Source organism: Rhipicephalus microplus, chromosome 7, assembly GCF_043290135.1.
Source record: "Rhipicephalus microplus isolate Deutch F79 chromosome 7, USDA_Rmic, whole genome shotgun sequence".
NCBI classification, from domain to species: domain Eukaryota; kingdom Metazoa; phylum Arthropoda; class Arachnida; order Ixodida; family Ixodidae; genus Rhipicephalus; species Rhipicephalus microplus.
This window is the reverse complement of record NC_134706.1, coordinates 110688488-110716284: the sequence shown is the minus strand read 5'-3', so window position 1 is coordinate 110716284 and position 27797 is coordinate 110688488. Positions and strand designations below refer to the sequence as shown.

At 43.0% G+C, this 27797-nt stretch overlaps 1 protein-coding gene across 3 annotated transcripts in view; it reads right to left on the bottom strand.

The window, feature by feature from the left end:
* Fcp1 (RNA polymerase II subunit A C-terminal domain phosphatase Fcp1) overlaps nt 1-27451 on the bottom strand; it is a 62164-nt gene extending 34713 nt beyond the window's left edge. For 2 of the 3 annotated variants that reach the window (XM_037430619.2, XM_075869573.1), the window contains exons 1-6: nt 27150-27451; nt 26354-26437; nt 25231-25315; nt 12682-12807; nt 9070-9314; nt 4994-5165 (exon numbers count right to left, since the gene is read on the bottom strand). In XM_037430619.2, the coding sequence (XP_037286516.2) occupies nt 4994-5165; nt 9070-9314; nt 12682-12807; nt 25231-25315; nt 26354-26437; nt 27150-27388 (951 nt within the window). In that variant the 5' untranslated portion in view covers nt 27389-27451. Of the gene's footprint in view, nt 1-4993; nt 5166-9069; nt 9315-12681; nt 12808-25230; nt 25316-26353; nt 26438-26568; nt 26770-27149 lie in introns of those variants that run through there. The other variant, XM_075869571.1, reaches the window with a different exon arrangement.
* Between the last annotated feature and the right edge of the window lie 346 nt (nt 27452-27797).

Here is a 27797-nt window from a genome sequence, read left to right as displayed (position 1 = left end):
GTGCACTGATACTTGCGGTGATAGAAATTGCACCAGTGATCGCGACCACCCTTAAAATCAAATTTCATTGTTGCTGAGTGACCTCCCCCCCCCCCCTAGCATTTTTCATGCTCATTCCAGGACGGGCAGTTCCCTCTCTGAGCATTTGATGGGAGTCCAAACACACAGGGGATGTTATCATATGCTCCTTCCAGACGATAGAGATGGGCCGACTTATTTGATCTCTGCTTCAGCAGTGCTTGTGGGCTTTTACCCGCTCCTGAAAGTTACGATGTGTCGGGGCATCTTATCAATTCAGACTTGTTATCTAATCAATTCAGACTTGTTACAGAACAAGGCGACGACGGTGAAGACTTGCCGAGTGTGTCCATATAAATGCTATCACAACAGTAACGCAGTTTTTTACTGCTCAATAAGAGTTTTGGGTTATCTCTGCATTCAGACTGCCGTTTGTTTAGTTTGTGCCTTTTTTTTTGGAATTTTCATACTAAACCTGCATATAATGAAACCTTTTTTGTAACGAATTTTTTTGTAAATTTGTCAATTTCGTTATTTCCAGGTTTAACTGTATTCAAGCAGCTTATTATCAAAATCTTCAGGCAGTTTCTGGCACATGAAAGCGCGCTGCCGAAGTGCAAAGGCCTTCGGCATCACAAATCTCAGCGCACCTACGATAGCAAGCCCTTTAATTGCGCCCTCATGAGCCCACAGTCGTGCGCTATCTGCATAGCTTTCACCTGGATGCACTCCGCTGTCACAGATAGCGACCTTGCACGCAACTCCCGATCGAATTCGACGAGTAGTGTTTCCAGTTTGGCGTGCACTGCAATCTGTCTACGAAATGATTTTTTTTTTTGTTGTTGTTGCTGTAGCATGTGCTGAGCTGCTTTTGGCTTCTCCAATATTAGACGCTTGTCTCCAATGCACCAAATTCCTGTTATGCCGCCAGGTTGCCGTGCGCTTCGGCATATTCGATAACTTTTTTTTTTCAAAAACCTATCGTAAACTGCCACAGCCTACCACTCCTTTCTGAAAGAAATAGAAAAAGAAAACAGCAGACTGACAAAGATAACCGAAGCAACAAGGTGTTGCTAGTACATCGTAGGCCTTGTCTAGCCCTCAAACACTAGTCATGCTCACGATGACAATGGAGGCTTCTGACTTCAGCTGCCCATTGTTGCAAGACTTCCACATTTTTTTCTGCCAATGACCGGTATATAAGACGATGGTTGACTTGTTTTTTTTTTAAACTTCGAACAATATTCCAGTTTTTACAGTACTTTAGTGATTATCACTTATCAAGGGGGCAGAGAGGTCTCCACGAGTGGTCTCCACACTACCACGATGTGGGAAAAATTAATTTTTTCAAATTGACATACCTCCTTTCTGCAAGTATTTTTCTATCTATCTGCAAATTTTCACACACAAGGGAGTGGTAATTTTTTTGTAATGTCATTCTAACAGTCCAGATTCTTGGTGCTGTTAACATGCAGAACCTGCAAAAAAATGGGCAACGGACTTCGAGGCTTCTTCATAATTTGCCAGCACCTGTGTTAAATAGAAGCTCTGCTACGAATTTATGAGCACCTTTATGAGGATTCCAAAACATGTGCACCATGAATGTTGCTTTTTGAAGAAGCTGTGTGTTTTCAGTTTCTTCAAATTTTCTGAAGAACTAAAATTACGACTGTTCAATATTGAGGCCTCAATATCTCTGCAGCTAGGACACGTACAACAATAATTCTTTCTGCAATGGAAACCTGTATGTGTGTAGAATGCAAGTATGAAAGCAGAACATAGAGCACAAGCATTTTTAATTATTTACTCATCAAAATTGTAATACTGACTGCTTTTGAGAAGGAATAGTTCATTTTGCTGTAAAATAACCAAGAAAGGCCTAAAGACAGAAAACTATTGCATAATTTCGGTCTATAGTCATTATTCTATGTTGGCATATCTTTAATATCACTTTTAATTAAGCACTTTTTTCTATGATGGCCTTAAACAATAGGGAGTGAACTTAAGGGGGGACGCGGCTTTGGGATCGCGAAAAATGGCAAAAAAATCGATTTTTTGAAACTCAAGTTTTCAGTTTCTGGAACCCTTTTTCTATCTGGTTCCAAAATATCTACACTGAAAACCGCGCAGAAGTGTTTCGGAAAATTCGTTTCACCCACCTAGGTAGCAAAAATATTTCTGGAAATGGCGAGAAAACGGCGATTTTCAAAAAATAATAGCTTCGCTATGCTTGGGCCGGGAGCCGGCTTCTTGGGCTCATCGGAAAGAGCATTTTTCCGTGTTTAACTTTCCCGCCTCAGCTGGCTCCTCCCTTTAACAACAAGCGAGCAAAAAGCAAATGTTTGAAGGTCGTTTTGAGGCCCTTGATTGGCCGTGGCCGCCATGTTGCCTCAGCTCGCTTCGCCATTGGCCCGATGCTCGCTCCGGGAGATCGTCGTCTGCTGCTTGTGCGTCGCGAGGACATGGCTCTCGAAAATCGCCACTTCGTGACGTGTTCACGGCTTGATAATCACTTAAGATATAACTACGCTTTAGTTACGAGCAGTAAGCGGATGCGCGATCAGGTTACTACGAGCGTCAGCGCGGTCTACGAGCGCCGCGCGTCATTGAAGTCGTCTTTAGCCCTAACTCCGCCGACTGCGGGCAGGAACGACCCGCTAGCGCATTCGTGGCGACGTGTTTCTTCGCAAGCAACGAAGCTGTAAGCGGCGGCACGATCTGATTACTACGAGTGGCCGCACCGGATGCACGATCAGATTACTACGAGCGGGCGCGCGGCGGTCTACGAGTGCGGCGCGTCATCGGAGTCGGCTTTAGGCCAAACTCCGCTGACAGCGAGACTGCGGGCAGGAACGACGCGCAAGCGCACTCTTGGTGACGTGCTTCTTCGCAAGGAATGTACCACATCACTCGCTAGCTCCTCCGAATATTGTACGGGCATTTTACGCATCGGCAGCGGACAACACAGTCAAGCTCGTCACCCCCCCCCCCCCCTAACTGCCAAGGATCGCTCGGAACAGCAGCTAGCAGTTTCGCGCGTCGTCATTCGAAAATGCGATGCCAAGTGCAGTGCGTGCCGATTTTTTGTCTTCGTAGTTACTCATTTCGCGGATCGTCATCGAACGCCGCCGGCAAGTGCATTACGCGCCGGCTGCACTGTCCACGCGGCCGCGCACCCCACGGTCATATGGAGTGCCGTCAGTAAGCTTTTGTGATGCGATTCAGACGTGCTTGGAGCGTGCTTGATATCTCCACGAACGTCTATGAATGTTCCGAGGTTGATGAATTGCTGTAGATTAGAATTTCCGCGACCGGCTGTATGATGATGCGTTTCACAGCTAGAGCGGCGAAAGAGCATGTGTGAATCAGGGGCACGAATTTTTATATGCCCGTTTCGTGTCATTAATTATACTGCTAGAAATTCCCGTGCCACCAGTCTTCTGCCCATAACTTTGTTATTTGGAAAGAAGGCATAGGCCGTCATGGTGTGATCCATTTTTCTGATGCAATAAACTTCTCTCCAAATAAAAAAAGTTCAATGAATATTTGTAATCAAGTACTTAATTACGCTAATTACAACTTCAGCACAAAAAAGTATGTTTAATAATTTCAGTATATGGTTTTATTCAATTACAATCTTTTCTGTCATACTTATCACACCACTCCTTCATACAAAGAACTTGGTTTGAAATTCATACTTGTTCTTGGTAACTCATGAAAAGGAGTAAATCATGAAAAGAAGTCAAATATCACAAGACAAACCTGAGATCACAATTTTTTGGTGTCCTAAAGACGTAAAGAAAAGTTGAAACTTTAAACGCAGCTTTCTCAATACTGCTTTTTTTTTTTTTTGACATTATGCTCAGCCCCTCTACATGGTTCAGTGAAGAAATAATTTGTTTCTCGTAAAGTATTTGTGGTATCGCTTCAAAATTTTTATGAAAGCACTGTGAGGTTATTCTTAGTGCCTGTGCCAATTTTCATCAATATCCAGCGAGAAACAAAAAAGTTCATTGAAAAAAAAGCCTGCCGAAAACTTCGACAGGCTTTTTCTCACAAGTGTGTTTTGGACATTGTGCATTGCTCGTGGAAAGAGTAGCACGAGAATGACTGGACCGATTTTGATTCTGTTTTTTTTCCCTGAATCCCTGAACACTGCTTGTGGGTACAGCAATCTTCAATTTCTGTTTTGTGGCCCTGTTATTTTTCTAGACGATGATTTGTCCGTGCCATTGTTTCTGACAATGTGTGTCGGCAGCCATGATGATCTCTAAAAAAGAAACGAGAACTTATTAAAAAATTCCGAGAGTGTCATACCCTGTAGCTTTCTTTTGAGTAAAGATCAACATCATTCGCAGCTTCCTGGCATGTTTTGTTGCAGCGCTAGGCTTTCCACGAGCAGACCATGTAATTGGATCGTGTAGCATTATGTAACTTGAGAACTACTGAAGCTATCATGATGAAACTGCATATTTCCCTATTTTAGACACTTATGAGTATGCATGCCAAATTTCATTGCTGTAGGTCAACAAATAAAAAAGTTTTTTTTCAAAGCCACTTCCCCCCTTAAGTTATCTCAACAATAAGATGAGTGATAGGAAAACTAATTAAGTATTTGAAATCAGCAGAAAACACTGCATAATACTAAAAACTTTGATCAAGATCACTGAATAAATGAACAAAACAATGTCTAAGACCAGTGGGCCCCCTTAAATTTTGCGTTATATGTTTTTTTAAGCGGCTGTGAAAAGATGAAAGTGCTAAATTCACAGAGGCAGTTCGTCCTAGACTTCGGGGTTTTTAAAAGTAGTTTTGGGAATGCCAGTAGTCTGAACAGTGTTTAAATCTTGTTTTCTATGTCAACACTGGCTGTTTTCTATGTCAGCAGCGCTGTCCAGGGTTAGCGCCACTTTGACCAATGACCAGCATGTTGCAGCTTATATTGGGCACGACTGCAAATGTCAAGTGCTCTTACCGCCGTGGGGAAGAAAGTGGACTCAGGTACAGCACACGGCGGCGCATTTATGTCGCCCGTCTTGTCGAAGAACAGGTACGGCTTCACCGGCACCATGTTGGGTGCAAAGTTCCACACGTCCTCGCGGTCGTCAATGATGCACACCATGGAGTCACCACAAGGGAACAGCGCCCTAAAAACAAGAACAGGGTCAGAAACCACTTGCTATATGACGATGAATAAACAATCTTTTGCCGGTCAGTTTCTGTGTGTCAATGGTACCAGTATGTAATGAGGGACGGGTGCAGAGACCGTTTTGGTTAAGGTGCTGCGTTAACGAGCTGCGGTCATGCAGTGAAAAAATATGGTAATGATGAGAACTGTGACTTTTACAATGCAAAATAAATAAGTACGTGGTTCATGTATGCATAAAAAAAATCTAAGAGTACTGATGTATACAGGTCTGTTTATTTTGTTTTCTAGACACTTTCTATAATTGAGCATATTGGCCCATTTGGAATTTTCGTACGACCCCATGCAATATGACTTAAACATCATTAAATGGAACCTTGAATAACAAGGAGAATACGTCCGTTTACCAGGAGTTGCGTTTACCGAGAGATGAACAGGGGTGCAGAGTGCCAGGACGAAACCAGTCCTGTTAGAAACACGTGTTCCATTTAAGAGTCGTTCTGTTTAACAGACTTCACTTCACTGAGAGTCTACTACATATGGGGCAAGGGTAAGCTTTAAGTTTACGGCAGAAAAAAGCAAAATAAAGGCTAAGAACGAACTTGTTGCTGATGGAAGCTTTTCCGAGCAACAAAAGAATAGGTTTGCTATTCAATTCGATCCTACAATGAAATTTTACAATTCAGAATATTCAGACTTCTGCAAAATGAATATACAAGTTTACACATCAAGCTTGACCATGAGATGGGGGGAGAGGGGGTTCACTGTACACTGCCGTTGCATAAAATGCCTATTCACTATTCAGAGGAGCCAGCAAACAACGCGAGTCATTGCTTGTGACAAAGCCAATTGCAGCTTCCTCGCTTTTGCATGTTTGCTAGCCCAATGCACTTGTTGGCAAAGTTCAAATTCGTCTGTCACACAGGTGCTACGAGTGGAGTTAAGCCTAATTGTTGGCGGTGCCTAATGTTTCAAAACACGTGAAGCTCGATCTCAAGTACAAACAGCCTTCCTGCGACGGTCTTCACCACGAGGGCTGGAGTGCTGAAAAGCAGAACCTCTAACTCCAGCTCCCATGAGTCAAAACTACATAGTCAGTCCAAGGCATGTGCCTGACATGTTTGGGACGAGCGGGACACGCTGTCGCAACCTGAACACTCACAACCAAAGACGACAACAACACCACCGAAAATAAAAATTCTGCGAAGTGAACTCTTTAACCATATCACATTAAGGGAAGATGCTACTCGAAGACACTTTTTTTTAATAGTCACCCTAGAGCAATGAAACTTCAGCTGTTTATGCAACTTTTTATGCTGATTTCAAGTATATAGATAGTTTTCTTGCAAGTTATACACTTCTAGCTCTGCAACAAGACAAAGTGAAAACATTAAACCTTTTGCCCTCCTCTTTTCATCCCTAAACTTATGTAATTTTTTACCATTCATAGTTCATAATGCTTCAAATAAAGTGTAGAGTGCGAATAACTAATTAGAAAGCACATACAAAATATGCAATACGCGTGAAAAATAATAGACATAAAAAGTCCATCTTTCTCTTACCCTAGTAAAGGTATACATAAAATTTTTATTATACAATAAAATAATAATATTTAAACTAGATAATTGCATTTGTCATACTTTGGAAAAAATTTGGGCGAAATTTCATGCATATCCGAGCACTAGAAGTGCCCAAAAAAGAAGGGGCACATAGGAAAAAATGGCAAAATTTGTGTTTTGAGAAAAACAAGTTTTAAAGTTAAAATTGAGTTTTTATTTATGAAAGATATCATTAAATCAGATGAAATTTGCACACCAAAAAGAACAATCCTTCTAGTAGTGGCCACTGCGACTAAAATATTTGTCCCTCTCGGCTTGTCCCTCACGGCTTTTGCGAGCCGACTCCTCACAAACATTTCACTCACAGACAGGGCCATGAAACGCTTGCCAAACTTCCGCTCCATCTGGCAGAGCCCTGTGCCAACTGCAAGCTAGGAAGAAGTTCGACAGGACTGCGAAATCCAAACTAAGTACAGTGTCATGCCAACTGCAAGCTAGGGTTCGACAGGACTGCGAAATCCAAACTAAGTCCAGTGTCTTGCCATTTTGTAGCAATGTTTGCGCCACATATTGTCATACATAATGGCAATGTCGTCCCTGCTAAGTTCTCTCACTGCGAGCTCTTTCGACCTCTCAAGATTGGCGCTGACGTCATCCATTGCCGCATCACAAACATTCCGGCTGACAGGTGTGAATGACTTTTGATGCATTGGCTTTTGAAAACGAACAACTGCCGCAAATTGGACCAGCTGCTCATAGCCTATACCTACAAAGCGCGCCGCACAACGGCTTTCACTTGCAAGCAATGCTTTTTTTCATTCATAACGGAGATAATTACACGAGAAAAGCATTGTTCAGCTGCGCTGCTCGACAAGACATGGACCCCGCAAATAGGTTTCACAGCACATACAGGCGCGCAGCGGCCAATGGTGATCCCCCAATCCGTACCACGTGATAAGCCAGTCGCGGCACTCGAAAAATGCGCAGAAGAGTGCTTCTTTTTATTATTTCTAGTGCTGCATCAGCGAGAGAAACTGTTGTTAATTGAAGAGTGAGGCTCGACTCATGCTATCAACAATGGCGAGCTGCGGCGCATTATCAGTAGCAAGGTGCTCGAATACCACACTTTGGACCTTTCAACAGGCACCATGTGCTCTTTAGATGCAATTTTAAAGCATTTCCAGCTAAGTCTTGACCTGCATTATTTTTTTCATAACAGTAGAGGTAATATTCTAATTAAAACAGGCGAAAATAAAAACAGGCGAAAAAAAAAAAGTGCATTTTTCGACTCGCATCTCCCCTTAAAAGGAACGGTAAGATGAGGGAACAGTTTATAGTAATTTGCGAAGCTTCCCTATGCACTAACACGTCGCCCGAATGTGCCATAACCGCCAATGGGGTGTTCTAAATTATAAATCACTTAAAAAATGTATCATGCACTTAGGACTCACTCACACTCAGACTCACCAAAACTTTCTTTAACTGGTTCACTCGCACTCACTCTCAGGAAAGCTTTCTCCAACCAGGCTCACTTAAACTCAAACTCACAAAAACAAATATTACTCACCCGGACTCACTTTCACTCAAACTCACGGCTTCATCCGAGTCTGAGTGAATCCAAGTCAGTCGATTTGTGAGTGATATCGTCGACTTATGCTCACCGGTGCCTCGTACTACTTGCCCTGCGCTCCCCCACCTCGCCGCTAGGAAGCGTGTGCATATGAAGGACCGTTGCTCGGTCGTTGGCTGGGCACCGACCACATATTGCTGATGTTACATTACGAAGTGGGTGTAGTCTTGACAAGGGGCTATTTCTCTTTGCAGTCAGAAAAGGGTGGGGACGACATGCGAGAAACTGATGGCAGCAAAAGTGGGTTGTTCTAAACCCTGCAACTTCTTTGTTACAGTACTTATTCACAAAGTTCTCGTAGCAGCATGTTCACTGTTGAAAATGAAGAAGCGGGGCATTAGAGGGAAGTATAAGAGACTAAAGGAAAGAAGAGAGTGAAGTAGGGATTCAGAGCCAGCCCTTATGAAGTAAAGACGTCTTCCAGATCTATCACCATAAGTCCTCGTTCTTTGTGGACTCAAACCTCATTATAACGAAGTTGCATATTGTGTGAAAATAAGTTATTTATAAAAGTATTGTTCTAACACTAAAGCCATTACAAGACCATTCTTCAATTACTTCATTATAACCGATATTTTGTTATATCCACGTTTGTTATATCGAGGCCTGAGTATATTCACATTGTACAAGTGCACAATTACATTACCATTATGAAAATTCCTACCACGAGCTTGTTTACTGGCCCTTTGAAACTGCAACCGTGCAGACAGCCTTACCTGAGATTTCCAGTTTTAGAAGTGGGGTTAAAGCACTCGTCTCGCGAGAGGATCCGGTGGGAGAAGTACCGCCCATCGGGATCCAGCAGGGCGGCGATGGCGTGCGCGTATGGCCTTGCCCCGAAGGTACAGATGTGCAGCTCGTACAGCTGCGACACCTGCTCCAGGAAGTGCTGCGTCCTTGGCCTCACCCGCGTGTGGTACCAGGGCGACTGGGGCCCACACAGCTGGAAGTGGTGCACACCCTGCACGCACATGAAGGGCCATTATAGAACTGAATGCATCAGAGCACCAAACATGACTTCGTGCAGACTGTATATACTATAGCTACACCATCAATCAGTGATGATGGAGGCAAAAGTGTTTGAGGCCCGTGCACTTAGATTTAGGGGCACGTTAAAGCATCCCAGGTGGTCGAAAAAAAAAACCCTCCACTACGGCGTCTCTCAGAATCACATCGTGGTTTTGGGACGTGAAACCCCAGATATTATTATTATTATTATTATTATTATTATTATTATTATTATTATTATTATTATTATTATTATTATTATTATTATTACAACTACTACTATTATTATTATAAACCATCTGATAGAGAAGTGTGTGGAATATATCCAACTGTCAAGTGCAGGGCACTTGAGGGGTGCGGCTTGTTATCCGTCCATGAATTTCACATGGCGTGATCCCGCGCACAGTAAAGCACTTAATACAAGTTATAACAAGGACAGCAACGCTTAAAGGGACTGTCTACCATCTGAAGCGTCTTATCTTGCAGTGGTTTCTCTGGAAAGTGTGTAGAAATTTTTAAAACAGAATATTTCTGTCTGCGTTCGGTCTCCTTTTATCAGTGGGATGAATGCCCACAACATCGGTCGATGCAGACAATGAGACGTGATGTCAGATCGTCGAAAAGTGAAACCGCGAGCGGTTTTTGCAGGCTTCATCAAGTTTTGTTTATTGATAAAACAAATACCTTAGTGGTTGTTTACGGCACGCACACACTCTTTTGTGGTTTTTATTACCCCTGAGGACGCCACGCTCTTGTTTCTCCGCCGTTTGAAGGCAGGCATGCAGGCAAGCGAACACAGTGCCACGAGATGCCTCTTTGAACAAGTGAGAAAAAAAAAAAGCAAAAATGTGTCAATGGCACAGCCTAAAGCGGCCTAAAGTGTGTAAAATACAATTTTAGGCATTACATGTTTCTTTTTGAGCAAAAGAAGTCTACCTGGAAAGATTTCTTGTCCTACCGGTAGATTTACCACATTGCTATTGGGTGACGCTAGCAATCACATTTTGTCGACTTTGAACATAAAGTTAAAATTATAATTACTTCTTTATTGGACAAAATCACGCTCATTGCCGCTGATTTGACTATGTGCATCACCATCAGAAAATTTTTTCCTGGCAGTCCCTTTGAACCAAGTTAATGCATGAATCTTGTATATACCATCTTTAACCAAAATAACCAAGAAGTGATTGCGGTAATTACTATAATCACTAAGATGTTTTGAAAATTGGCGGCGCGCTCTGCGGTCGGTCAGGGAAGGCGCCACCGCATGACTGAGCAAGCGAATGCCCCTCCCCTTACGTCTCAATGGCGCAGTACTGGTGCTACATCTGATGGGGGGAAACAACTTGACAAAACTCACTGCAGATGGCGCGAATCTCGACTGCTGTAACAAGCAGGAAGTCGATGAGGCGCCACAAAAGTTTACATACATGTCACACGCAGAGCGTTCGAATCTCTCCCACAGGGTTTTAGTCGTGCGGGGAAACCTGAATGCCTGCCTGAAACATTGACATCATCGACGCTTTGGTAAGCAGAGCATGGGAAATCTACAAATAGGAATCGCTGGGCCCTCGGGCTGCCTTTGCTACGCACTTCCTTAGGTTTCACCGTAGTGCAGCTGTTACGGGGTTTTTTATGTATTTAATTCAATGTATCCTACAGGATGATTGGGAAGCATTGATTAAGAAGGGCATCACACAGACTCCTTGACACTCTTGCCGAACATGGGGTATAGCTGTTTCTAACTTTCTGTTATTAATTAAGTACTAGTGCTTTACGCTTGCGACTGATGCCTGCACATTAACAAAGATTGCCATGTGCCCGCTTGTGTGCTGTGGTAAGTCAACTCCTTGCACATCTGCTTATCAAATCAATGTTTTCAATCTTTTTTTCTTTTCTCTGTCCCCCTTTTCCAATGCAGAGTAGCAGGCAGACTGACCTGTACTTTTGTGGACACAAGTGTCTCTTTACATGTGCAATAACTATTAGAGATATGCGAATATTCTAAATTGCAAATATTTTTCGGATAGCGTTTGCATTCTATTCGCATTGAAGTTTTTATTGTTCGAACTATTCCCACTTACCAAAGACAAATACAGTTAACGTCCGATTGCCAGGGGCCCCTTCAGGTTTTCAATATGCTTCTCCCCATCATCCACGTATTGCGGCAAAGATGCCATTCAGGCTCTGCTATGCCCGCAAATGTATAGACTAAAAAAAAAAAAAATTCTGGTTCGAATGGAGATGATGTGTGGCAGTTAATGCTGTTTTAGAATTTAAATTGAGGCAGCAGGATCGAAAAATCGAACACCAAATGCTTTTAACATCCAAAATTTCAGATGTTCCTATAAATTGACGTCTATGAGGCAGATTCGGAACTGCGGACTGAAAAGGGGCACACCGTTGTCTACTGTATAAGTTGGACTTCTACAGAAGTTGAAAGAAGAGAGGCTTAGGAAATAGTATTTTTGCCTTTTACGTGTAATGTGTTCTCGGCAACACTTTGGTAAAAGCAAAACCATGTATAGAACCACAATTCGGCCTCTGCATTGCTTCATTCGTGATAAGAGAAGTATGAAATACAAACCTGCCAGTGCTTTATCAATCTTGCCAAAATAAATACTTAAATTTTGCTATCTCCTTGAAATATGCTTACTATTCTTCTCCACCTTTTCATTCCATCTACTGCACTTCAAAGTATTCGAAAAATGTTCTATTCAATTGCAGTTACACTTCAATGTTCGAATTTACTTCGCACCTAAAATTTCACTTTTTCTACAACTCTATTAATTAGACATCTCAAATAACATGGAAAAAATGAAAAAAAAAACGAGACGAAATGGCTTGTCTGTCGTTCTTGCACTGTCCCTGTTGCTGATAAAATTCTCCAAAGAAGCGTAAGCCAGATAAAATTACCATACGATCCCCAGGCCTAGAAAAATGACCTTTTTTGCAGCCTCGGGAGTGAACTCGGGACGAGCTCCTCTGGCTGTAACCTGACACCACGGGGCTGCTGCAGGTGAAGCCGAATGAGGGCACGGGACAGTACTTGACCACTAGGGGAGATGGAGAACCGAGAAGACAACCCTCCGAGCCGCGAAGGAATCTTACACTCAATGTCTATTAGTGCTGTCCTTTTGTTTCTTCATATTTAAACAGCTAATCATTACCAGAGCAACGCATCAATATTTATTTCAACGAACATGAACAACTGTCCAGTCTCCAGCCGTGGTTGTTCCCACACTAGTGATCTACTGAACAGCCCAGTTCAGCACACTACTGCTTGTACTACACATTCATGTAGTTAAAGGACGAGGTACCTTCATGTCCGGTGGTACGTAATTGCTTGTGGTGTGGATGAGAGTCTGGTCCAGGTCGACAAGAAGGACCAGTTTGCGTAAGCTGCGCAGCCTCGCCTCATCCGCTTTGCCCAGCTGACGAGCTTGCTGCAAATGTTCGAGACCACTTCAGTGAGCAAAAGTCTTGGACTTTGAGTGAGTGGATTTGAGTGCGTATATAAAATACACCGACAATGAAAAACACCCATGGACACGTTACGGCTGCTATTAACAACTACCCCATGAAAAGAGGGCGCAATATACAAAAATGAAAACCGCGATACGTACAAGAAAAGTCAGGCTAGTGCTTGCTGTAAAGTAAACACAAAACGAAAGGAATGAAGGAAGGGGACAGCAAAGACGGTTTAAAAGCACTGAGCATTATTTAAACATACTGCATTTAGTACTGAAATGTACCCGGAGTTCTTTTCTTGTTTTTTTTTTTCCAGATTTTTCACTATTAAAAGGCTACCTGCACGTCCCAATCAAATACCAAAATGCGATATTTTTTTTCTTCCTCAAATAAATGAAGAGTCCCCCCTGGCGTCATATTAGGAGACTTTCCTAATCCATAAGTGCGCTTCTCTGCCATGCATTTTGTTCTACTAATGGCAGCTAGCCTCTTACTAAAGGCAATGTATTCGAGCACAGTTTTCTTGCACAATGAGACGTGGAAAATGTTGGCTTGGCTGCCTTGATATAAACATGGACAATAGACAAGCCCCAGCACGTGCAACTAGGACCTCGTTTCCACTTGAAGCACCACCGATGCCGCCACTCGTAGGGGAAATATGCATCGCGGAAAAGCACACTTACAGATTGGAAAATCTCCCATTGTGGTCGTGTCGAGGCAGAACTGCATAGCTCGTTTTTCACGTACAGAACGCCCCCATTGTCCCAGATGCGGGTGCATTCGTAGGAAAAGAAAGCAGCGGCGTTTTCGTGCTACATTAGCCAGGTTGCAAAATTTTCATCAAAAACGCTTTTCCGAAATACGTGGAGGTGAGTGGCGTCTGGAGGCATTGGAAGAAACAAAACACCAGTACGCCCCCTAAATTCTGCTTGGAAGATGAAGGGGCGAAGCGCCATGTGGGACGTCTTCTTTTGTTTCTGCTCAGAGAACGAAGGCATGGCGGCACGATTTCGCAATAGCGTTAATCAAAATATTGTCTGCTTACCTATCACCATGCACGACGGAACACCGCGATTTTGCAAAGGCGTTCGCAAAAAAAAAAATGCGCATCTCTCGGACCAAACGCCAATCACGCCAGAAATCGCGCCATGCAATTTCACCCTTAGGATTGAGTGAATACAGTATATATAGTTCCCTGCCCATTAACATTATGTACAATGTGCATAGGCAGATTGCGAAGTGCAGTTATGAACATCTCACAACTTACTGAATGACTTAAAAGTGTGCTATAATATACATATACAACACCTCCATACATTGCAGTAAATATTTCTGGCCACAGCACTGCATTTAAATGAAGGCAAAATCCTAGAGGCACTTTTAATTAGATTTTGCTGCATGTTAGAGTACACCAGATGATCATGACTTGCAAAGGCCTTTACTAAAGCAACCCTCGTAATCCAATGGTAGTTTGAAATAATAAAGTGAACGAAAAGACAATTTGCCGGTGACAACATCTCTGGTTTGCAGGTCATAAACGATTGCAAGCTGTATTGGGAGTCTAATATAGCTTCTTCAAATTGTGTGAACCCACCTGGGCTCGTTTCTTCAAGCAACCACAATTAATTGTGAAGCAAATATTTTTTTATATTAAACATGAACTTCTTGTGTAAAGGGCATTATTTTACTTTAAGCTCAACAAAGGGTCGCTCCATGTCAAGCAGTTGTGACACATGGCAGGTATGAGAATGGTGTTTCCCAGAAATGTCGTACTTTTATTTCTCACTTTTACAACAGAAAATAGAACTTTCCATAGTCTCTTTTTCTCAGCATATGTTACAGCACTGCTGAATAGTTGGCAGCGAAGTTGTAATTATTTATTATGCATCATCCGGGCTCTAAAATTGTAGTCCCCAGGTGTCTAAGGTAGTTACATGTCATAAACAAATTCATTTGCAAAAAAAAGGACATTACGCAGTTTTTTTTTTTCACCTGAAAGTAGATTGATTGATTGATTTGTGGGGTTTAACAACCCAAAACCACCATATGATTATGAGAGACGCCGTAGTGAAGGGCTCCGGAAATTTTGACCACCTGGGGTTCTTTAACGTGCACCCAAATCTGAGTACACGGGCCTACAACATTTCCGTTTCCATCAGAAATGCAGCCGCCACAGCCGGGATTTGATCCCGCGACCTGCGGGTCAGCAGCCGAGTACCTTAGCCACTAGACCACCGTGGCGGGGCCACCTGAAAGTAGTTTTATGCCGTTTTCTTGTATGTTAAGACCGAAATAAAGATGTTTGAAATAAACTTACCACGCCTCTATTGCCTTTTTCAGTCTCAAAACGATAGAGAAGCATGAGACTAATATCTGAATTGATGACTTCCATGTACATAATAGCATGGCTATGTCACCCGAATGCTTATCACAATACAGGGTATAAATTGTGCCCCTTTATTTCAAATTTACCCCATTATCAGAAATCGTGCCACAGTCAGTCTATCGTCTCTTTCCTGTCTTAGTAATAAATATAAGCTACAATCATTGCAGCGCAGTCTGCCACAAATTAGAAATAAATCATCATCATCATCATCAGCCTGACTACACCCCACTCCATAAGATAGACTTCTCCCACGGTCTGCCAATCAACCCGGTTTCATGCTTTCTGGAACCACATTATAACTGCAAATTTTTTATTTTTATCGGTCAATCTAATTTTTTGTCTCCATCTCGTGCGTTTGCCTTCTCTAAGAATCGAGCCAGTTACTCTTAATAACCAGCGGTTATTCCGTCTACGGGCTGCGTGCCAGGCCCATGTCCTTTCTTCTTGACTTTAACTATGATATCAGTTAGTATGAGGTAGACAGAGTCACCATGTTGTTGTGGTGGAAAGTATGCGGGTGCTGCGAAATGCATAGTGGGCTCCCGTTCCGCTATTCTAACCTGTCCATTTCAGGAAAGGGGACGCGGAAGACCCGCACATGGTTAAGAAAGGAGACTTGGTCGTTCACACAGGTCACGAGCACAGCCGTCAAAGCCAGCGCCTGTCTGGGACAAAGGGAAAAGCCAACAGGAACACGCATCTCGCAAGAACCGGGCGACACGCGATCATCTAGGTTTCAAGTTATGCAGACGAGCTTGACCTCTCCCCCCGCTGTATGTCCTTAGCGAGTGCTCTTTAGAGGGCTGTCACACGCACCCAATGGCTGTCGCACGCACCCTCGCTGTCCCACACATCCAGTGTCAGTGCACAAAGCTTGCCAATGTTCTCCCTGTGTTTAACAATGCTCCTACAAAGTGACATTTAGCTGCGCAAACTTACTGAGCTCGGTCCTGGGAATGGCTAACCCGCGGACATCAGCTGATAAATGGGATAACATGAGAAAGAGTGTGACAACACGTGTTGCGCTGAGAAGCTATCCCCTTGCATGTTGTATATTGTGAAGGGCTTGTTTCGTGTCGTGTCCGTCATGAAAGTGTTGAAGCAATTGGTGGTGGTTATGTAAGCCCCCAAGTGGGTCTGGCTTTTGTGGATACCCTTTGTTTCACCGAGGGTTGAAAACAGGATGTTCGGATGTGAAATAAGAGCAGAGGTTGGGGCTTGGACCCAGGCAGACGACTAAAAGCTCCAATAAAGCATCTCTTCACTGAACAACAGCCCTTTCTTTGCGCTTTCACCAGGTGCCCTTTCTCAGCTTGAAACACCTTCCCTCCTTAGCTAGTGTAGAAGCTATATGAAAAGAGGATATTAACCCCGGTCTTTTCCCCGACTCTCTCTGCTCTCTTCTTGCCTCTTAAGGTGACGCCTATCATTTTCCTTCCCATCGCTCGCTGCATCGTCCTCAATTTAAACTGAACCCACTTTGTAAGCCTCCAGGTTCCTTATCTGTAGGTAAGTAACGGCAAGATGCAGCTCTTATATACCTTCCTCTTAAGGGTTAGTGGTAGATTACCATTCATGATTTGAAAATGCTTGACAAATGTGATCCAGCCCATCCTTATTCTTCTAGTTATTTCACTGTCATGGTTCAGCTCCAGGGTTACTACCTATCCTAAGTAGAAGTATTCCTTTACAAATTCTAGTGTTTCTCCACTTATCGCAAAGTATTGTTTTCTGCTGAGACTGTTGCACATTTCAGTGATCATGATCTGCAATTCGTCCCCTGAAGTACTCATCAAAGCAATGTCATCAGTGGACCGCAGGTTACTAAGATACTCTCCATTAACTTTTATCCCTAATTCTTCCCAATCTAGAGTCCTGAAAACATCCTGTAAACACGCGGTGAATAGCGTTAGAGAGATCGTGTATCCCTGCCTTACACCCTTCTTTATTGGGATTCTGTCGCCTTCTTTATGGAGAACTATGGTGGCTGTGGATCCACTCCAGATTTCTTCCAGTATGTTTATGTAGGGTTCGTCGATGCCCTGATTACGTAGAACATGGATTACTGCTGATGTCTCGACTGAGTGAAACACCTTCTCGTAATCTGTCAAAAATATGTATAAGGGTTGATTCTGTTTCGCGCATTTCTCTATTACCTGATTGATAGTATAAACATGGTCTCTTGTGGAGTAGGTAGCCTGTACTAAACCTTGCTTGGTCTTTTGGTTCATCGAACTCTATAAGTCACTTTAATTCTATTAGCTATTATTTTGGTAAATAGTGTGTAGAGAAAAGACAGTAAGCTGATTGGTCTGTAATTTTTCATCCCTTTGACGTCTCCTTTCTAATGGATTAAGATTATGTCAGTGTTCTTGCAAGATTCTGGTGCCCTTCCCGCCAAGAAACACTTTGTATATAAAGTGGCCAGTTTTTCTAACACAAATTCTTCGACATCTTTCAGCAGGTCCAATGTTACCTTATCCTCACAAGTAACTTTGCCTTTTTGCATTCCTTCTAGGGCTTTCGCTCTTTCCCCTGTCGTTACTGGTAAGATGTCGAATTCCTCTGGGCTATTATTGTTTTTCACGACATCATACCAGTTGATCTGGCTTCTATATAGACTCTCCGTAGAACTCCTCCGCCATCCCAACTATTCTATCCATATTGGTTATCACAGTGCCTTCCTTGTTCCTTAGTGCATACACATCAAATCTTTGCCTATGCACAAGTTTTTTTGGGTGCAGCCTCACTGGCAACCACCTGCTAATAATGCACTCCATCACTGGAGCAGGATCGTCCATCCAGGTGCAGTACTTAGCGTCTACCTGCCGTTACTAAACCAATTAACCCTTGGCCCTCAGTCCCCAGAGGCTGCGAAGCAACTCTCCAAGGCAGCGGTCAGACCTGCTTTGCAGCTTTTGGGCTTCTGTCACTTTTTACAGCCTGCTCCATTCTCTCCATGTTATATGTTCTGACGTTGGCTACCTTACGCCTATAGATTACTTTGGAAAGACCCACTAGCTCTTTTTTGTCGGTTGCACTTGAGGCTTTCATGGTTTGTCGCCTCTTAAAGAGATTTTTCGTCTACTGAGATAGTTTGCCAGCAACCTGTCTAGTGACTGTACCTCCAACTTCCACTGCACACTCTTTGATAATACTAGTAAAGTTATCATTCATTGTGTCAACGCTAACGTCGGTTACCTCCAATTAAAGCCGCAATCTATTCTGAAGCAAAACTCTGAATTCTTGTACTTTCCACTTCAACGTTAGCTTACTAATTGACTTCTTGTGTGTCAGTTTCTGACTTTGCATTTTGAAATCTTTGTGAGTACGAGCTCTCAGCAATCTATGGTTACTGCATCGGATCTTGCCAACTACCGTATTTACTCACATAATAGGCGCACTTTTTTTTCAGAAAATCCGGCTCGAAGTTAGGGGTGCGCCAATTACGCGGGGTAAAATTTTCGAAAATTTTTTCAACTCGGTTCTCGCGCTTTAAATCTGCACACTTGTCAAGTAAAAGGCGACTTTATCGTTTACCAATTAATTCAGCATAAAACAAACATACCTACGTACCTTTTAATGAACAAGCGAGAGCCGTCAACTGCACACACACACGTAAAATTTATTTACACAAAAGTCGTAGATGTTCCTCCTTTTCCCTATTCGGAGTCCGAGTGGTCCCTCCAGTACCGAATACTGGTTTCTCCAACGCCGAAATGCCTGCTTGCAGCCCGGTTGCCGTGCTCCAGCGCGTACTGCACTGCCTTCAGTTTAAACCCAGCCGTGTAGCTCACATACTTCCCCATGGTGGAACCAAAGTTCAATACACGACCACAACATACGCACACCGCTTGTTTGTTTGTTTGTTTGTAGCCTCTAATCCATGGCTCATACCCACTCTGGGGGATTGGCCAAGAGAACATGTAGTCTCATATGAACGATAACTGCATTATTGCTTACAACGAAAAAAAAAGGGGGGGGGGGGGAGTTGTACAGTGAAGATAGTATATTAAAAAATGAAAAAAAACCAAAGATTTAGATAGTGAGAAAAAAGAATCAACAATAAAGTAGGCACTATTAACTATAACTTGATTTTGGGAGCCGACCAGACAGCTGGTTTTGCCAAACCCGATTAATTTGGTATGTCACGGATTCATCCAGATTTGAAAATTACTTTTCAACCCGGTTTTTTTTTTAGTACCTGTTAACGTGGGCTTTATGTTGAAAAACGTTTAGAGTCTTGAATAAAATTACACACAGCATCGAATGCATCTCTGTGGCAATTTCCCAAAACAGAGGCACCCAAACTTAAAACATTTTCTGTGGTTAAATTTAAACCTAGCTTTGCAAATGGAATATCTAAAAGTTGTTTCCTAATTAATGCATAGTTACGACATGAGCTAAAATAATGTTCAATAGTTTCTGATTCTTCGCAGAACGGACAAAGGGGGGAAAGTGTCAGACCAGCTCTGTGTAAATAAAAATTTAATGGGGGGACACGGCACCGGAATCTGGAGATTATAATTTCAAGTTTTTTTTGACGGACTGCACTGGGGTTTCCATGGAAATTTGAGGTGCTGATAATCTGTCCATTGTGTGATATTTTCTTAACTATCTGTAAAAATAGCGAATTTCCTATATCGAACCCCTGATAAGTATTCTAACTCGGGAAGTACTGAAATTACTGGTTCATCGAGTGATGCTCGTGCCAAAGCATCTGCCAATTCATTTAATTGTAATCCGCAGTGACCTGGCACCCACACTAATTTGAGGAGTTTTAAATGCGGCGGTGCTAATGTGTGGAATGCTGCTAGGGCACGAGATTGTTCAGAGGTTGTCAGAGCTGCACACACCGAAAGTGAGTCTGTTAGGATGATTGCACTGGTCTCGGTCGTAGGAATTTTACGAAGAGCTAAAATAATAGCTACTAGCTCGGCTTCAATCATAGGAGTGAAATCTGGAAGCCTCACTGAAAAAGACCAGCCGAGGAAACCAGACGCAATTCCTACGCCTGCCTTTTCATTGTTGACAGAAGCATCTGTAGGTATTACATTTTTTGTTTCTGCATGTACCAAGTAATCGTTTAATGTAGTGGTAAAAAATCTAAGAGATTGCAACTTGGCTTGTGGGGGGAAAATTTCATCGTACTCTATTGTAATGTTGATGGTTGAGGAATTAGTTTCAATTACTGTGCTAATGTCTACATTTATGCAATCCAGTTTCTTTTTAACAAAAATTATCTGAGGGGTATGAAATCGAGGCCAATGTGCAAGAAAGAAAGAGTCAGGGTCGCTGATAAATGCGTACTCTGATCTTCGCGCCGGTAAACTGTAGAACTTTAAGAAGGTTTGAACCGTTAGAATGCGGAATCGACAGAGGAGTGTTGGCAATCGCGCTTCTTGATACAATACATTATTTGCCACGAACCTGGGAAGTCCCAGGCATGTTCGCAGGGCTTCTCGCTCTAACATTACTAGCGGTTTAATTTTATAACCAGCGGCCCCCGAGAATAATACACACCGAAATTCCAATATTGGTCGCACATACATTTTATATATCATTAACATCGTGTGTCTGCGCAGCCCGTATTTTCTGTTGCTTAACCTGCATAATAAACCTAACGCCCGTTGTGCCTTTGCTGTTATATATTCAATGTGTGGGCTCCAATTTAGCTTTTCATTATAAATCATTCTTAAGTACTTGACTGAATCAACTAGTGGAATAGGTTCCCCATTATACAATACAGAAATTGAAACTGTATCTGCTATAGGAAACACCAAGAACGCACTTTTACTGATGTTCAATGACAATGAAATGGATTGCAACCAAATTTCTAGTGTATTAATATATCTTTGCAGTTTTTGATGTAAAGAGTAAATGTCGCTCTCTGCAGTAAAGAACGCGATATCATCTGCATAAATGTAGACACTGACATCCTGAACAATTGGAATAGAGCTCATCAGTATATTGAATAATGCTGGAGATAGGACGGACCCTTGGGAAACACCACGTTTCTGTTTGAATTTATGCGAACAACAGCCACCCTTCACGCAATACAATTTTCTTGATTTTAGGAATTCTGCTATCCACTCAGTAATATACTGAGGAAACTTTAGACTCTGCAAGGTGGTCAGTAGAATAGAGTGCTCGACACTGTCGTACGCTTTAGCTACGTCGAGAGTTACTAATGCGGCGTACTGTTTCCTTTTACGAGCAAGCTGTATTCGACTCTCTAAATCCACATGGGCGCACCAAATTGAGCATTCACAACGAAAACCAATTTTATTTGGCTTTAATATGACCTTATTCGTCATCCAGGAGTTTATTTGGCCCTTTAGAACCCTCTCTATGAGTTTCACCATGTTCGAAGTTAGCGAGATGGGTCTGATATTTTCTATGGTAAAACCTAATCCTTGCTTTTTTATTAATGGGATTACCTTTGCTATTTTCCAGTCATACGGTATCCAGGCATTCTTTAAAGAGTAGTTTATAAGATTGAGGATGTCGCCGGGGGATAGCTTGAATAAAATTTTAATCATAAGGACTGTGATTCCATCTGGACCAGGAGCTGACGATGGTAGATCTCGAATGACTTTTGATGCTTCAGACAGTGTTACGTTTTCGAAGTCAGTGCTTATGCTAGACTTTTGCCAGTTCAAAACCATAATCGAAGAAAATCTAATTTCTAGACCTCTGCCAATTGACTCTAAAGAGTTTGCAAAATGGCGTTTCTTTCTTTTTCTCTGATGGTGGTGATGGCGATCGAGCCCCTGGCGTTGTACACGTGACCTCCAAAAAGCGCGGCGATTTGGGGGGTATCAGTAATTGATGGAACAGCCGTTTTTTTTTTTCACTCATGGGCGCTTTTTTTTTTTTTCAAGTTTTATTTCGACAAACACGTTGGTTAGGTCGTTGCACTTCAAATTTTCTTTATTTGCTCGTCGATTTGCCTTCTTTTTTTCTTCAGGGTACAGGGACCGCGTTCCAACTGTACCGCTGGGGGGTAGAATCGTTTCTGATCATGGCCAAGTTCGGGGTGCGCCTATTATGCGCGGAATTAAAAAAAATCGAATTTTCCGCGACCATACTAGGGGTGCGCCTATTATGCGAGTAAATACGGTACTTCTACGTCCTGTACAATGCCTGGGTGTGCACCCACAGAATGAAGTCTGTTTCACTACAGTCAAACCCCGCTACAACGAAACTGACGGGGTGCGGAAAAAATTTGTTGTAGTGAAGTTGAAAAAACTATAGCTGATCTGAGCTAGCGAAACAAAAGAACGTTTATTTAAAAATTCAAGAAAATGTACGCTGCTTTCCATTTTTTCCCAGCAGCGTCACGACGTGATCCTCACCCATGTATAGCGATGCCATAGTGAAAAGCACGCTAAAACAACGCCTAGCACCACTTTCGTGAACGAACCAAACAGTTCATTAACACATTAACAATGGCCCGTGTGCTCAGATTTGGGTGCACATTAAAGAACTCCAGGTGGTCGAAATATCCAGAGCCCTCCACTGCGGCGTCTCTCATAATCATATGGTGATTTTGGGACATTAAATCTCACATATCAATCATATCAACACATTAACACCAGAAGCTGTCCACTGTCAAAAGTATCTGACAACGCTGAAATGGAGGCAGGGTATCATGGAGCGGCGACTTTTGCATTATTCTAAGCCATTCTTACCATCCACCACTCGCAGCTAGCTGATTTTGTTGATAATGCGGATCAACAGCCACGCTGATTCGTTACCTCACTGACTAAGCGCGAACATAATGATAAGCATCGGAATCGAAAAAGGCATCGTGTCGCGGTTGCACCCAGAAGCTGCGAGAAGGAAACCATGAACTGAGCGACTGAGCTTCAGCTTTGGATCGTCTGCGGCTCAAAAGCAAGCCAATGGCAAAACAAAAGCAGGGCAGTCTCATAGCCATCGCTATCGAGCATTGGCGGCGCCCATGCTCGCTGAACAGCGGCGGTATAGCCGCGGTTTCTGGTGGTGCCAATGCGTGTTTTAGACTTTGTTGACACATTTTTAGGCTCTGAAAATGCATAGAAATGTTAAAAATTGGGTTTACTGCATAGCAATAAGTATCTAAGCCTGGAATCACATCGTAAAATTTTGTTGAAGTGAGACGATTGAAAAAAAAAGTGTTTGTTATGGCGACCATATTTATGCATTGACTCCTATGGGCTGCCGACAGAAAAGCGTGAATTTTTCGTTGTTGCGGAAATTTTGTTGAAGCGGCTTTCGTTGTAGCAAAGTTCGACTGTATTAGTTTCGCCATTAGGACTTTGCCACATTCAGTTACAGTTAGCCGTTTTCTGAAGAAGGTATTCAAAATCTGTAAATCATTACGTTCTGTGAACTCTACTAATGACTCCCCTTTGGCGTTGCGAGAGCCGATGCCAAATTCCCCCACCGCATGGTCTCCGGCCTGTTCCTTGCCTGCTTTGGCATTATAATCGCCCATCAGAATAGTGTACTGTGACGTTTTTTTTATTAATTGCTGACTCTATGTCTCCGTAGAAGCATTCCACCAAATGACCATCATGGTTCGATGTAGGCACCATCAACTTGTACCTTTTGTTAAACTTAATTACGATATCTGCCACGCTCTCGGTGATGCTATAGTGTTCCTCTATGTTGCCAGCTATATCCTTGTGGACAAAAGATAGCACCTCTAGTTCTTTTCTGTGAACTAATTAACGGTAGCATAAGACGTCTCTGTTCTTCAGCGCTGTATAAGCCTTATAAGTCCTCATTACTTCGCTGAGCCCTAATGTATCTCATTAAACACCCTCTAATTCCTCAAATAGCACAGCTTAACTAGCCTCGCTGGAAAGCGTTTTAGCGTTGAATGAAGCCAAATCCAGATTTCAATGGCGGCCTGTCTGGACCTAGAGGTTCTTAGCACCCTCCACTGCGTCGCAGGTCTGACCGCTGCCTTGGACAGTTGCTTCCCAGCCTCTGGGGACTGGGGGCCAAGGGTTAATTGGTTTAGTCATGGGAGGTCGAGGCCAAGTACTGCACCTGGATGGACAATCCTGCTCTGGTAATGGAGTGCATTATTAGCTGGTGGTTGCCAGTGAGGCCGCACCCCAGACCAGTTTTTTTTTTTTTATTAGATACCCACCCACAAAAAGTTTCTCACCAGAGGAAGTTCCACAGTACTTTGTACACACATGATGAGCGAGTGTTCTTCATTGCTATTCGTGGTTGATTGCATTGGTTTATTGTAACCCTTGCACGCATTTCTTTGTTTAGATGAATTGAATACACTTTGCCCCTTGTTTTCATAGTACTTCAGGTCTTGCTTTTAGCATTTATATAGATAGTGAATTATTTTGAGCGCCCCTCTACCGGGGCTACTACTAATTCATGCCACTGCCCTGTCTGCCTTTTAATGGACCATCGACTCAGACAGGCAGTTTTTCAATTAGCTTCTAGCCAACCGTCTCTTTAGAACTCTTGCATTTCTGAAAATTAATCTGTTATGTACTGGATTCTATTATCTTCTATAGTTTTCTATGTATATATGAGCAGTTTACGGCGCTATTTCATGGTGTACAGAACTCAAGAAGTAAGATGGGACAATTCAGGGCTAAGTAACGCACATACTTTTGTCACCATTCAGGTAATATCGGTGTGCTTTTGACGCTAATGTGTAGATTAAAGCCAGCATTATCTTTAGAAGCTGGATTCGTTGCGTCATAATGTGTTTACCTCGAGCGATTGCACGTACCACTTGTTACACTTAGAAAATTTGATGTCGCGTTTGAATTCCACAAGCACTCTATAACGAAGTGGCCAGAGAAATGTGATGACTGAAAGAAATACGAATCGTTGAATACCTGTTAATGTGTACGTAGCAATGTGTATGCTGGCCCCGTTGGATCTGGTTACTTCCCGATACACAATCACCAAAGCATTTTTCGCTGGCACTATTTCGCGTTCTGTCACCTCAGTTCACCCCAATTTAAATGACGGCACCAGGACTCACCTCTTGTGAGACGCGAAGTTCAGGTACGTGGTGAATCATGCTGACCGAAGCGATGTCGGCTTCAGTTGGTAGTGCTTCTCCCAGCCTGAGGAGAAAACAGAAAACAAGGATCACTACTGAAGACCACTCCATTTTGCAGATCTCACGCAAGTATGAAAGAAGAAAACTACATTCCCTTCGATGGTGCTGGCATAGTTTATAGAAGTCCAGGGACTTCCAAATTTAAGACCTCCGTTCTTCACTTTTTGACTATTTGATGTAAGAGTGGTCACAAATGTTTTTCTGATGCAAAAACTTCGAAAGTAAGCCTTTTAGAAAGATCCAACACATGCTACTAAAAGGTAGCAAATTCTATCCCTGCCAGCAGCAAGTTGTCTATTCATTCACTTTAACTTCTGTATATTTTCATCATAACTACCCTACTAAAGAACTGCTAATAATGCCCCCGTAATCTCGTGCCCTATATGTTGGTGTTATTAGTTTGTAGCAAAAAAGAAAGAAAACAAACCCATTATCAATGCTTTGCTTTCAATGTTTTTGGCATAGCTCATATCACATAATCTACCAGTTCATAGGAATGAAAACTAGCCAAACTGAATGGCCAGAGAAAACGGGCCCTCCTGTACACAGAATGACAAAGCTGTACTCGGGAGGCCACAGGAAAATGTCTAGGTGAGCTTAAAGGATTGATTGAATACGCCTTAGAGAGGTTCTTACACGGATTGCAGCAACAGAAGTCGCCAGCATCTTAATGGCATTGAAGAGTTCGTCACAGACCGGGTCCGGAGTGCAGCGGTGACAGTGAGTTATTGTAAATTCAAAGATGAGGGCTAGTTTTTCCTTCCGGATCAAGCATACGTCCAGTGGCTTCTCTCCTAAGCTTGTGTCCAATGTTTCAGAGTTCAAATTTGTTGTATATTTTAGGAAAGGGGGGAATTCAGCGCCACCCCCTATTTTCGTTTTGCATACAGTATACACATGCACACATACAAATGCGCTCAAAAACCTAAATAAAAGGCAGTGGAACTCAACCTCTTGAAGAAAAAAAAATTCTGGTCAAGTGCCTGCTTCTTCAAAACTTTTCATCTTAAGTTAGTGCAAATTAAAGCGTGTAAAAACTTACTCTCTCAGGTCAGCTCCGCATTCAGCACAGAGGTCCTTCATGACGACGGGGTGCGTGCAAAGAGCCAGCTTCAACAACACATCCCTGAGAGAAACGATAAAAGCTAATCAATGTTGACTCGGAACCAGCGCGCGTTCAACACAAATTCCACGCGCTATTTCCGCTGACTGCATATGCACAAAAAAGACGCAACCGGCAATCGAAAACATACACACACAAGAAAACGAGGCACTCGGTGGGAGAAGGCATCAAGCGGCTCGGCGCGGGCATAAACTGACTCTGTTGCTTTGGTAACTGCACGCAACAAACGCGATAGGAACGAGAGAAACATCGAATGCGCGCGGTGTAGCGAGCCTAAGCGAAAGCATCGAAATGGACCCTTCACTTATTTCTTCGTAAGCTAGAGTTTCGATTTCGCTGCCAATCAGGCACATCCGGTCACCTGATCGCATTGATGTTAATGAGACACGGCGTGCAAACGCGGGCGCAAGAGGGAATACACATGAAACATCAGCGTTCGCGGTATTTACGACCCGTCTCTGCGTCGGGTGTTTAAGCCGAGTCATTTGAGCGTTAATGCGTACGAACTAGCTCAGCTCCTTGCCATTCTAAAACCCGATCGCGTTGTTCAAAATAAACGCGCGCGCGCTTCGCTAGATTTGAAACTGGTGCCCTCCGATTCGTCGAACGCTGCACGATCAAACAAGAATCGAACGCCGTTCGAAAAAGCCAGCCGGCGATGGCGGTTTCAGGCGTAATTAGTCGGACAGAAAAACGGAACCGTGCGGTGACGTACCCGGGGTTTACGACGTCGCCTTCTTGAGCCACAATCGTGTCCACGGTGCCGTTGCATTCGGACTTGAGTTTGCACAACTGCTGCTGCGTGCCCGCTTTTTCGGAGCCGTTCTTGTGGTACAGAAGAATGCCGGTGCCTTGAGAAATGCGGCTGCCCGCCTGGATCTTCCATTTGGCGATCTTGATCGACGCAGAGCCCGTATGCCGAAGCACAGAGGAAGTATTGTTTACGCTCTCCATGTGCCGGAGATCAATAAACAGTGCTGCCGATGGGAGGCGGCCATTACAAGAACAACAGCTCCGGACCAAATAATACAACACTAATTTCTTGATTAAAAATAAAACTTTTGCGTCGTAATACTTAAAAAAATAAACCAATGATGAGAAAATTTTGCCGTGATTGTTTGTTGAGTTTTTGTTTTATTTTTTTGTGCGAGGCTATTGTCGTTGCCATGGAATTTTTCATAACGACAGCAAAAGCGCGGCAGGGTCGAACGACGCGTGGCTATGGTGTGATGATTGAACTGCGTAAAACTGTTCGAGTGCACATTATTAGAGACACAATAATTACAGTATCTTTAATGAATGACATTTGGCTGTGCGCTACCTTAAGGGCATTCTGTGAGGCAGATTATAGCCAGCGGGGGGT